Here is a 12,500-nt window from a genome sequence, read left to right as displayed (position 1 = left end):
TAGTGTGTCTGCACACGTGCATGTATATCTATGGGGGTTGTTGTTGAACAATCAATAAAGGAGAGGAATGGTAAATGGTAAACTCATTGAGAAGAGACTAGCAACGTTAATAAATGGATTATCTATAATCATTTTTGAAACTTGTAAAAATTTGCACGCTTAAATACATATACGCATACAAAATATCGTAGACATATTGAAAGGAAATAGTCAAACTATTTATCTATCATCCGATCGCCTTATCTATTTATCTAATTATTTATTTATCTACTGATCTATCAATTTAGCTATATATTATATCCTGTGTTATTTGTATTTGAAGAAATTAAAAGGTTTATCGTAACGTTAGCAATAATTTTTCCCATTTTTTTTTTTCTGTCCAGCAAACGAAAGGCAAATCTCTTCTGATTTTGTTGGTAAAATCATGCCATAATAATTAACAATAATTATGTACACAAGTTGTCTGCGAGTGTGGCTTTCAAATAGTTCAGACTCAAAGTAGAATATGACAGATTGGGATTTATATCAACTAAAACAAAGTTTACATAAATGTGCTTCTGAGAATGTCCATAGATATTTGCGTCTTACAAAGTTAATTGAATGCGTTGCAGAGAGTGTTGTAAAAATTATACGTATATATATAGGCGCAGGAGTGGCTGTGTGGTAAGTAGCTTGCTTACCAACCACATGCTTCCAGATTCAGTCCCGCTGCGTGGCACCTTGGGCAAGTATCTTCTACTATAGTCTCGGGCCGACCAAATCCTTGTTAGTGGATTTGTCTCTATGTCAGGGAGTATGTGTGTGTGTGTGTGTGTGTGTGTGTGTGTGTGTGTGTGTGTGTGTGTGTGTGTGTGTGTGTGTGTGTGTGTGTGTGTGAGAGAGAGAGAGAGAGAGAGAGAGAGAGAGAGAGAAAGGCAGAGCGCTTGTGTTTCTTATGTTGTCCTTTATAGGCGGTCTGCACATGAAATCTTCCTCTCTCAGGAACAAGTTTGAGTAAGAATCTTCTTAGAAATCTTGTATTTGTTCGTGTATACAAGTCTCTCTTCACAGCATCACTGATGTTGTCCAAGAAAAGGACAAAACCGATACAGTTTGGGGCCCAGAGTCATCGTCGCAGGTCTTGGCGTTACAACGCAAAAAGACTATAAGACAATTTGTCCATTCTACCTGCCTCCACTGGTGTTTAATAATCGACTCCCGAGAACGAATCGCAAAGCTGATTACGGTGGGACTGAACTCAGAGCACGTACTGTTAGAATAATGCAATATATTCCAGCAGACACTCAAACCATCCGGGCAATTTACCGCCATACGTGTGTGTGTGTGTGTGTGTGTGTGTGTGTGTGTGTGTGTTATTTCTTTACTACCCACAAGGGGCTACACACAGAGGGGACAAACAAGGACAGACAAACGGATTAAGTCGATTATACCGACCCCAGTGCGTAACTGGTACTTATTTAATCGACCCCGAAAGGAAGAAAGGCAAAGTCGACCTCGGCGGAATTTGAACTCAGAACATAGCGGCAGACGAAATACCGCTAAGCATTTCGCCCGGTGTGCTAACGTTTCTGCCAGCTCGCCGCCATACGTGTGTGTGTGTGTGTGTGTGTGTGTGTGTGTGTGTGTGTGTGTGTGTGTGTGTGTGTGTGTGTGTGTGTGTGTGTGCGTGTGTGTGTGTGATATGTGCGCGTGAGTGTGTGCATGTATGTATCCTTCTGGAAATAAACGAAGAGTTTTCAATGCACAAGTCTACGAGTGGAATCGACCATTAGCTAAACAATAATGGTGTTTATCGGAAATATAGGTAGAGAGACGGACACTGGCATAACAATAATGTCCAACAGAATTGTAGGAAGACGATAGGAACATAGAGGAGACAATATGATGTCAATCGAAAATACACAAACAGAGTAAGATATTGACAAAACAATGATATTTTTATTGTGAAAAATATGCAACAGATGCGAAACACAGACAGACAAGAATCTCTTTGGAAACTAGACGAACGGATCAAGCCGTTACTGAAATATGTTATTGTGTCTTTTTTATTGGGAAAATATTTTGGTTAACTTGTACGACATTCCAGTCTTTACACACACACACACACACACACAACACACACACACACACACACACACATATATAGTCTTCACTCTCTGATGATGATGTTATTTCTCTTGTTGCCGTTTTGCTGTTGCTGATACTGCTTCTGCTGCTGCTGCTGCTGCTGCTGCTGTTGTTGTTGTTGTTGTTGTTGTTGTGGTCGTCGCTGCTGCAAACACACTTTCATGTTTAAATATAAGAGAAGTAATCATTTGTAAATGACACATTTTCGGCAGAAGTTCGGAAGGGAATAGATTCGATTAAATCGATCTTCGGCATATTATTATCAGTTATTGATCTTGCAGAGACGAAGGGGAAAACGTAAAGTTAACCATGGCGGGATTTCAATTCAGAACTTATATTACGCATAAGTAAATACCACAAGGTATTTTGTCCGACCCTCTGCCCATTATATCACTTGGTGGCCTCCATAAGAGAAATAAGAGTTTGTTATATTGACACAAGACCACGAATTTGTTCGGGTAATTTTTGGCGGTGGTGGTGGCGGGGAAAACGGAGTAGGGGTGGGGGAATGGTGATGAATTAATGACTGGTTGATCTTTTATTTTATCAACTACCTCTCTTCGGAAGGCAAAGCAAAAGTAACTTGGACATGGATAAGTAGAAGTCTAGTGCGATGTTATATACATACATACATACATACATACATATATATATATATAAATATATATATATATATATATATATATATATATATATATATATATATATATATATATATATATATATATATATATATATATATATATATATATTATATATATATGTATATATATATATATATATATATATATATATATATATATATATATATATATATATATATATATATGTATGTATGTATGTATATATAAAATGCTGTTGTAATGCGTTGGTGTACCTCAAGCAACAAGACCTATTTACTAACTCAATTGATCTATCGATCTGTATATCTTTCTACGTCTAACTATATGCTTAAATGCCTACTTATCTCTCTCATATAATCTATCAATACGGTTAAACATTAAAACCTAAACCAGTAGTAAAACTGATATTGTTGTCTGTTATAACTATTCTTACATTTTTTTATGTTTTGAAGTCTCGACGTTTCGTTAATATCAATTTCTTGGTTTGCAGTAAATATTTAATGGCAAATAAACCATACCACCATTATAATAAGGTATAGTGTTTGGAGTAGTTCCAGTACGTTCCGTGTTCTAAATGATGTTCAATTTAAACCTCAACTACGGAACATATTTCTATATATCTATACTGTTTGTTGCTTCAATGGTACATTGATTTTAATCTTTCAACTTTGAAGTCGAAAGAAACTTAGCCACATACTGTGGACGTAACTTATAATAATCATGGATAATATTATCAAGCATTTATTGTTAAAATCAATAAATCCCAAATTATTTATTTAATGTTATCAGCTGGTTATTGTTAGAGGCTTCTACTCCACATTTTAACTGTCTTTTATATATAGGTGTGTGTGTGTGTGTGTGTGTGTGTGTGTGTGTGTGTGTGTGCATGTGCTTGTGTGAGTCGATAGATAGATAAGTACGTGTTTCTATGCCTGTATATGAATATACATATACACAGACATATATATATATATATATATATATACATATATATATATATATATATATATATATATATATATATATATAAACACACACACATATACATACATACATGTATATGTGTGTATATATATATGTGTGTGTGTGTGTATATATATATATATATATATATATATATATATATATATATATATATATATATATATATATACACGCACACACGAATATATATATATGTGTGTGAATACGTGTATACACGCACACATATATAGGTACGTATCCATACGTTCGCGAGAATGTGTATACACACACACATACACACACGCGCGCGCGCACATACACACACACATACACACGCGCGCGCACACACACATACACACACACACACAGAGGACTGAATTGAAACAGATATAAAAGTTAATAACTTTTTTGTATTTGTTATCCAGACATATTCAAACCCTTACAATATTGATTTTACCATTCCAGTTGTGAGGGTTGAAAAAGATTGACGCACAGAAGCGATTCCAAAATGACAAAGCCGATAGTTCATAAAATAATCGGGAAAGACGATTATCTATAATATAGACCATAAAAGTTTTCGTTTCATTTTCATGGCGTAAAATATAAATATAATACATAAAACGAAAATATATTTTTTCCATTTATTCTATAAACCAAAGTGGCGTTCTTTTTATTCTCTAGGATTTTTTAAAATTCGTTTTATTATTTTAATCTTTAAAGATTATTACTTAAATCTGAAATAATGTAGATTTTAATAGTATATACTGATATTTGTACAAACATTTGTGAGAATGTGTGTTTTTGCACAAGCATATATGAACGTTTATGCGTTTAAAATGTGTATACATATATATATATGAGCATAAATGTGATTTCGCTTTTATATTTGTATATGTACATATAGAACAGTCTACATATCACAGATACACACCAAATATTGTAACAATAATGTATAGAAGCATACCGTATGTATACTAGAGTAGGCATATTCACATTCAGTATAATGCTCGAAATAAAAGGTTTCGACTTCGCGCAATAAGCAGGAAGTGACGTTAAAAAATCTGTAGACAAATCGATTTTGCAAACCAAAACAGTCGCACTTCGAGATTCTATTTTTATATCTTTAAAACCCAGCACTGACTTCCTATTTAGTATTCTTCGCGAGAAACAAACTAGACACGTTGGGAATATTAAACAAAGGTCACTGTACGGGACAGCTAGCAACGCGGTTGTTTCCTTTCAAAGGAGAGACGCTTGCAAAGAAAGAAAGAAAATATTGTGACCGCCTCCTAAGATTCAGAAGAAAATAACAAAATGAAGCAAAACTAACCGATCACTTTATTCTTTACTGTTTCTGGCAAACAATACATAGTGAATAGGTGCAGACATATCTGTGTGGTTAAGGTCATTTCGTAATGACGTAGTTCCAGGTTCAGTCCCACTACTCTTCTACTACAGCCGTGGGTCTACCAATGCCTTGAAACAAGTCAGAAAAAATAATGTTGTCGGTTGAAAGTGAAGAATATTTTCTTGTCTTTGTGCAATTATCGAAACCACTTTTTTTTATATGTTGTCAAAGAAAATTATTCTATTTCTTTTTTCGTATGGCTATGAGGTAAGGAGTTTACTGCCAAGCCACATCGTTCCAGGTTCAATCTCACTCCGAGGTGCTTTTCGCAAGTGTCTTCTGTTATAGCTTTGGGCCGACGAAAGCCTTGTGAGAATATTTAGTCGACGGAAACTGAAAGAAACCCATCAGATAGTGGGGGGGGGGCGTGGAGGGGTAAATATGTGTTGTCCTTGTGTCTGTGTTTTTCCCCACCTCCGCCTGACAACCGGTGTTAGTGTGCTAACGTCCTTGTAAATTAGCATTTCGGTACAAAAAGACCAAGCGAATAAAAGTACCAGGCTTTTTAAAAAAATTAATGAAGACGGGTGTGGATTCGCCTAAAGTTCTTCAAGACGGTGCCCCAGCATGGCCACAGTCTAAGTAAAAGAGAAAAGAAAGATAGTCAAAGACACTTAGAGAATAATTATTTATTTTCACCTGTATTCTTTTTTAAATGTATAAAGTATTTATGAGATGAAGTGTAAAATGGAGTTTCGGAACGATTGAAACACGGTAGTTTTCTCTGAGCTTCGAAACAGTTCGTCAATCAACTAATTGATCTATATAACATATTGAGAAGATAGTGTGACGTTCATGTTACTCTGCGGGGAATTAACAGAATGGTAAAATTAATTTTATGATAGGAGAGTAATATATGAGCGGTGCTTTAAATGTCTGCAGCAGAGGACTCTCTGTTAGAAGCACTTTGGATAAGATGTCTGACATTTGATCTTGTCTTTCTTTCATAAATCTCAGAGAAACTGCAATAATATAATGCTCTCCTCTATTCTCTGAGTCATAAAAAATGTTTCCTTTCCTCGTGGGTCTCTTTGCTTGGTGAGTTTAACGTAGAAAAGATGTAATATAAGAGTCACCACAGAAGTAGAATTTGGATTTAATGCCAAGGCAAACTAAAACAAGGGGCGAACTTTGGTCTAAGGATGAACCAGATCGATCTGGTGCCTATTCTATGACCACTAAATAAACTGAAACAACGGACCAAAGTGTTTCCAACGTAAGGAGTTGATCAGATTTGAACTTATAAACCGTGGGTTTGCAGTCCGATACTGCACCGGCGACTTCTTACTTCAGCATTGTATGGACATCAGACAGGAAGTGGGATAACGAATAGGAATGTGAAAGTGTGACAAACACTCGAATCGCCAGAAACTTTGTATCTAGTCTCTTCCGCTTGGAATTCTAGTAATGAGGCTGTGTGCATTCCATCCATTCGGTTTGTTATTTACGGAATGACCAAACTCTTGTAACAGACTATTTCCAGGTGCTTAATGAGGTGACTTTACGGTGTATGCGTTTTCTGTTTTTCATTAGAGAGAGAGAGAGAGAGAGAGAGAGAGAGAGAGAGAGAGAGAGAGAGAGTTATGCAATTAGACAGACAGGCAGATAAAGAGAGAGAGAGAGAGAGAGACATACATACACATACGTACATGGAAAAAAGTAGAAAGAAAAATTGTAAGCGAAAGGCAAACAGACAGACAGGCAGCGAGGCAGGCCTTCAGATGCAGAGATTCACAATGAATACATAGGGAAAAATAGAAATAGATAAAAAGAGGGAGATAGTATATCAGAAAATAGATGGATAGATAGAGAGAGAGAGAGAGGGGGGGGGGGGGTAAGAGGTAGGTAGGTAGGTAGGCAGGTATGCAGGTAGGTAGGTGAGTGGGTAGGTAGATAGACAGATAGGTAGGTAGGTAGGTAGATAGATAGATAGATAGATAGATAGATAGATAGATAGATAGATAGATAGATAGATAGATAGATAGATAGATAGATAGGTAGATAGAAAACAGTGATACGGTGAGGAGAAAAGGAGCAACTGTATATAAGGATTCGACATTGAAGTGATTTAAAAGCCATATTGAGTTTCACGGAAAGAATAAATTTGAGATTTTAAATTCAGTATTGAAATGCCAGGCTGAAAAGGTCATTACCAAATGGGAAGAGAAAGGTTTGAAAGAGGTGGAGGCTGAAAGGGAAGAGCAGGAGGAGGAGGAGGGGGAGAAGAAGAAGAAGAAGAAGAAGAAGAAGAAGAAGAAGAAGAAGAAGAAGAAGAAGAAGAAGAAGAAGAAGAAGAAAGTGGCGGTGATGGTGGTGGTGGTGGTGGTGGTGGTGGTGCTGGTGGTGCTGGTGCTGGTGCTGGTGGTGCTGGTGCTGGTGCTGGTGAATAAGAACAACAACAACAACAACGACGACGACGATTTCAACAGTAAAAATAGCAAAAATAGCAAAAATAAGAAACAAGAATAAATCGAGGAATTAGAACAGAAAATGGAGAAATCCGAAAGAAAACAGAAATAGAGGATCGAGGAGGAGAGAGTGCTGAAAGAGGAAGATTATATGAAAGAGAGATAAAGAGAACGGAGAAAGAAGACGAGGAAGAGGAGGATAAAGAATAGGAAAGGATAAGAAGAAGGGTTTTGAGAAGAGTTGAGAAAATACAGAACAAAGAGATTTTTAAAAAGATAGAAAAGAAGGAAATTGGAAAGAAACATGTGTTGTGTGTGTGTTTGTATTTTTATTAGTTTATCGGATAAGACTGGGCAGCACCGTCAAAAGTTTAATGGTTCCCGACCACCCCAGCAGAGTTTATTCCAGTCTGGTATCTGTTTTAACCTTCTCAAATTACTGAACAGCTAATTTGCGAGATATAAAGTTACACAAGAACACACCGTCAGTTTTAACCGGAGTAATCAGAGCCATAGGCACAGGGACAGACAGATATATATATATGTATATATATATATATATACACACACATTTACATACCTGCATACGCGCGCGCGCGTGTGTGTGTGTGCGCTCGTCGTTCTTCGTCATGCTTCTGTTTAATTTTCGAAATCTATCATCCTATGAAACGCCACGCACTTATCTCCCCTTTGTCACCCCAAATGTGCGACGCCTCTTTCTTTTTCTCTTTCTTCTCTCTTTTCTCTTCCTCTCTCCCTCACTCTACCTTCCTCTTTCACCACCTTACCCCTCTGTCCTTTTCTCTCCTCTGCCCTCCAGCACATTTTCTAGCCCACCACCCCCACTACCACGTGACCCGCAACCATTCTCTTTTCAACTCTCTGTTTTCCGCTTCACTGCTGACTTGTCTAGTCATGCTTCTCTGGGTCCTTCGAATTCTCTACTTTCTACATTGGGCTTGTTTGTTTTTTTTTTCATCTTTCACTCTATCCTTCATCGTTCATCTCCAGAGCATTTGCCATTAATATGTGCTTAAAAAGGGAAAGACAAAATAAGATAAGACCGTATATGGCATGAAGGCTAGGTGGAAATCGTGCGAATATCTAAAAGGGTGTTTAATATACATCATATGAAATATTCTTGCGATTCACAAACTTAGATAAAATCCCAGAATTTCAAAACGATAGTTCTTTACTAACAGTTATTATATTGAAGAAGACTCAGAAATGACATTACTAGATTAATGTTTAGCAGTTTTAACTTAATGTCTTTTTAATATCTTTTTACATAGCAGTTTTTTTAAAAAGCAATTTACATAATCTGTGTTATAGGAAATATTAAATTTCAATAAAATCTACTATATAATGGAAATGTCTATTGGTAACAATGGGTATATTCAATCTATATTCCATATCATAGAGAGAATGGTATTTTATGCGAAATACAAGAATAAAACTAAGGGCAATGAGTCTTTTGAGATTTTTTTCCTTTTATTTTAGACACAAAAGTTATAATGTCTCTTTAAATAGAAAATATGGTAAGATTTCTACAATTAAAGAACAGAACATATTTTTTTTTTTCGTTACGTTAAATCTTACGTTTTATGTCAAATCATATTATATTCTGACATGTTATATACAAATAATTTTAAAAACTTTAAAATATATACCGAGAAATGTCTGCTTGAATTACAATTACTTTTATTATTTCGATTAAAAGAACGAATAGACCTGAAATCAATACTATAAGAAGAAATTTTGAAAATTATATTCTTTGCATTGCTGTATCGATAATAATTTCTGAGACGGTTGAAATTTTCTTTTCTTTATAACACTGGGATTGACATGAAGCTGTGTAATTTGACAAGCCGTAAGTAAAAAAGGTTCGCTTGGGATTCACTGTAATGCATGGAAAACAACAGTTCAAATAGAATATTTTACAAAATATGTTTCGTGGAAAATGTTTGTATAAATATGTAGACATAAAGGTTCCTTCCCAAAATAAAGCAGGAATTCAATGACCAACAGACACTTTCGTATAAACAGCGAGAATGCTATCATTCGCAAACCTTATACAAACCATAAGAATTTGTGTTAGTTTTGTCTTTTTAAAACTCTAAATTCATAATCAACACTCAGAATTTGTCTCGCCTTGCAAGCATAGGATCCCTAGAATTTTAGAATACTTTCAAAATTTTATATTTCCAAATAGTTAATAACTTGTTCAATACATGCGCACATTTTCATCCATTATTTTGATAACCCTTTCATTATTGTATTCTTATTTCATTTTTCCTGCATATGAATATTTAAAACCTCCAACATATCGTTCCTTATTATATAGCTATAGTGTATTATCACTAACGACCATTGCTTTATTACTGATTTATAATTTGTAACATTATTTCAGAGAAACTGTACAATAATAACCATAATAAAACTCCACCTTTTACGCTATTAATGAACCTCCTTCAACCTAGATCCAATTCTTTTTCATCTAGTTATTGATATTATCATTTATTTCACCTTCGAATGAGAGCATGTATCCCTGCCCCGTAAAATTCTGTTGACTGTTCTTTGAGCCACTTCTTCACTGCAGTTTCCTCATCCCTGGAATAATTTAGCGCCGTCAGACTATCATCTCTTCGGCCTCATGAAAGAGGGTTTGAGAGGCAAACATTATTCCAGTGGCGAGGAAGTGAAAACTGTAGTGAAAAAGAACAATCAACAGAATTTTACGGGGCAGGGATACGTGCTCTCATTCGAAAGTGGAACATTGCTATTGAGAGAAACGGTGACTATGTTGAGAAGTAGGGATGTGAGCCACAGAGGACCAGCTTCATTTTGATGTATGACACGTGTTCCTGTGTTGGTAATTATACCTGTCCTAAACAAAATGGCATTAATTTTTGACTCACCCTCGTATATGTATGTTATGTATGTATATATGACTGACCCGCGTATATATATCTATGTTATGTATTGGTGTATATGTATGTCTATTTATTTATTCATTACTTTTCAATCATTAGAATGCGACCAATTGCAGCACCTTTCTCAAGAGATTTAATGGATTCTTCAGCTTGGAACTTATTTTATCGAAATTATATTTCTATGTGTATTTATGTAAATGTATAATTATATTTGCATTCATTTATTCATTTATTCATTTTTTTTATTTATTGCAGTTCGCAGTAACAATGACCTTCTACGGAAAAGTTATGAGAAAGACCATTTTGAAGACAACGACAACGATTTAATGAACGTCACTTTGACAAATACAACGGAACCCTAGTCCCCTTGTGACATGGGATAGGTCGAGGAGTTCCATTCCTAATGTACAACCGAACTTTGAACAGTTAGTTTGGGTTTTAGCGTAATTACATCATCCTTTGAATTTTTTTTCTTCCTGCGTTTATTCTTACTTCGTGGAAACGGTTTACGGTAACAAAAAACGAACACAAAATATTACTACTAATAATAATAATCATCTTTTGCTTATTATTGTCACAAAGACAACGGATAACGAAATATTGAAGAAGCAGGTTACAAAAGGTGTAGGTGGGATTACATAGAATCTGAATGAAAATGAAGGGAAAAAGTATCAATATACACATAGATGAGAAAGTCCCAAAAGAAAGAACGCTACCCAGGGACCAAATAAGGCTCAGCACAGATCCACGATTACTCAATAATAATCACTATTCAACACAATGACACAATACATAACACATATTCTACACGACAAACTAAACACTAAAACACAAAAATAACACCCGAAGCGACAAACACCACGACAACGCAATCAGATGAAGTATACAAACATATTTGTACAACTTTTTAGTAGAATGCATCACACACATTTCCAGAACACTCTAGTGTAGTAGTAGGTCGCGTTGAAAATATGGACGTAAAAATTACGGTGATATGAATAATGAAATGTTTCTTTCTCGGTTTTCTCTGTGTGTAACAGATCTAAAGTAGATAATTATGTGATTGATTTTATTATGAGATTTGGTTCATTTTTTTTTTATTGATTCTAATGGCGATCCTAACATATTTCACCTTTGTCTTCAAATTTGAAGGGTCATCTCATTCTAACTGATAATAATAATAATAATAATAATAATAATAATAATAATAATAATAATAATAATAATAATAACAATAATAATAATAATTTCTGTTATTTTACCATTTTAATTGTGATTTCTTTTATTTAATAATAATGATAATTGTAATAAAAAATAATAATAATAATAATAATAATAATAATAATAATAATAATAATAATAATAATAATAATAATAATAATAATAATAATAATAATAATAATAATAATAATCGAGAAGAAAGGAAAAAAGAAAAAGAAATGTCAAATAGTTGTATTAGATTTCTTCACTTCATATATTCTAACATTCAACTGAGAAATATGTGTGTGTGCGTGCGTGTGCATATATATATATATATATATATATATATATATATATATTACAAATAACTTTTTTTCAAGTTTATGATCCAAACTGGAGAAAAAGCTCTTTTTTTTTTTTTTCTTTTTTTTTTTGATAATCATAACTATGGTTCTTCTTCTGGTCTTGATTCGCTTTCTATTTTGAATCGAGTTCCGGTTCCCTGTTTTCCTTACATCTCTACTTTAATTTCGCGTCACTTTTCCCAGTATTGGACAAAACACATCTCCATAACATATTCAGGTAACATGCCTTCAGGTAACATGCCTACATACATTCATGCATACATGCATACCCATAATACCCACAAGCTTACATGCATACATACACATATACATGCGCACGCACACACACAGACACGTATATATATTTACATACATATACACTATATATATATGTGCATATATTTATATATACTATAAATATATATGTATGTTAATATATTTACATATACATAAGTGTATATATATATATATATATATATATATATATATATATA

At 34.4% G+C, this 12,500-nt stretch overlaps 1 protein-coding gene across 2 annotated transcripts in view; it reads left to right on the top strand.

Annotated features, from left to right (window-relative positions):
• Window positions 1–12,500, top strand: part of LOC106874044 (uncharacterized) — a 158,013-nt gene that overhangs the window by 122,693 nt on the left and 22,820 nt on the right. The window contains exon 2 of one of the 2 annotated variants that reach the window (XM_014921608.3): window positions 10,718–12,500. This exon is cut by the window's right edge and continues 366 nt beyond it. The exons of the other annotated variant lie outside the window; for it this stretch is intronic. Within the exon in view, the coding sequence (XP_014777094.1) occupies window positions 10,718–10,824 (107 nt within the window). The 3' untranslated portion in view covers window positions 10,825–12,500. The remainder of the gene's footprint in view (window positions 1–10,717) is intronic. 2 annotated transcript variants of the gene reach the window in all.

Source organism: Octopus bimaculoides, chromosome 16 (assembly GCF_046866305.1).
Source record: "Octopus bimaculoides isolate indiv1 chromosome 16, ASM4686630v1, whole genome shotgun sequence".
Classification (NCBI taxonomy): Eukaryota; Metazoa; Mollusca; class Cephalopoda; order Octopoda; family Octopodidae; genus Octopus; species Octopus bimaculoides.
The sequence above is the reverse complement of the archived record's forward strand: the minus strand, read 5'-3'. Positions and strand labels throughout refer to the sequence as shown.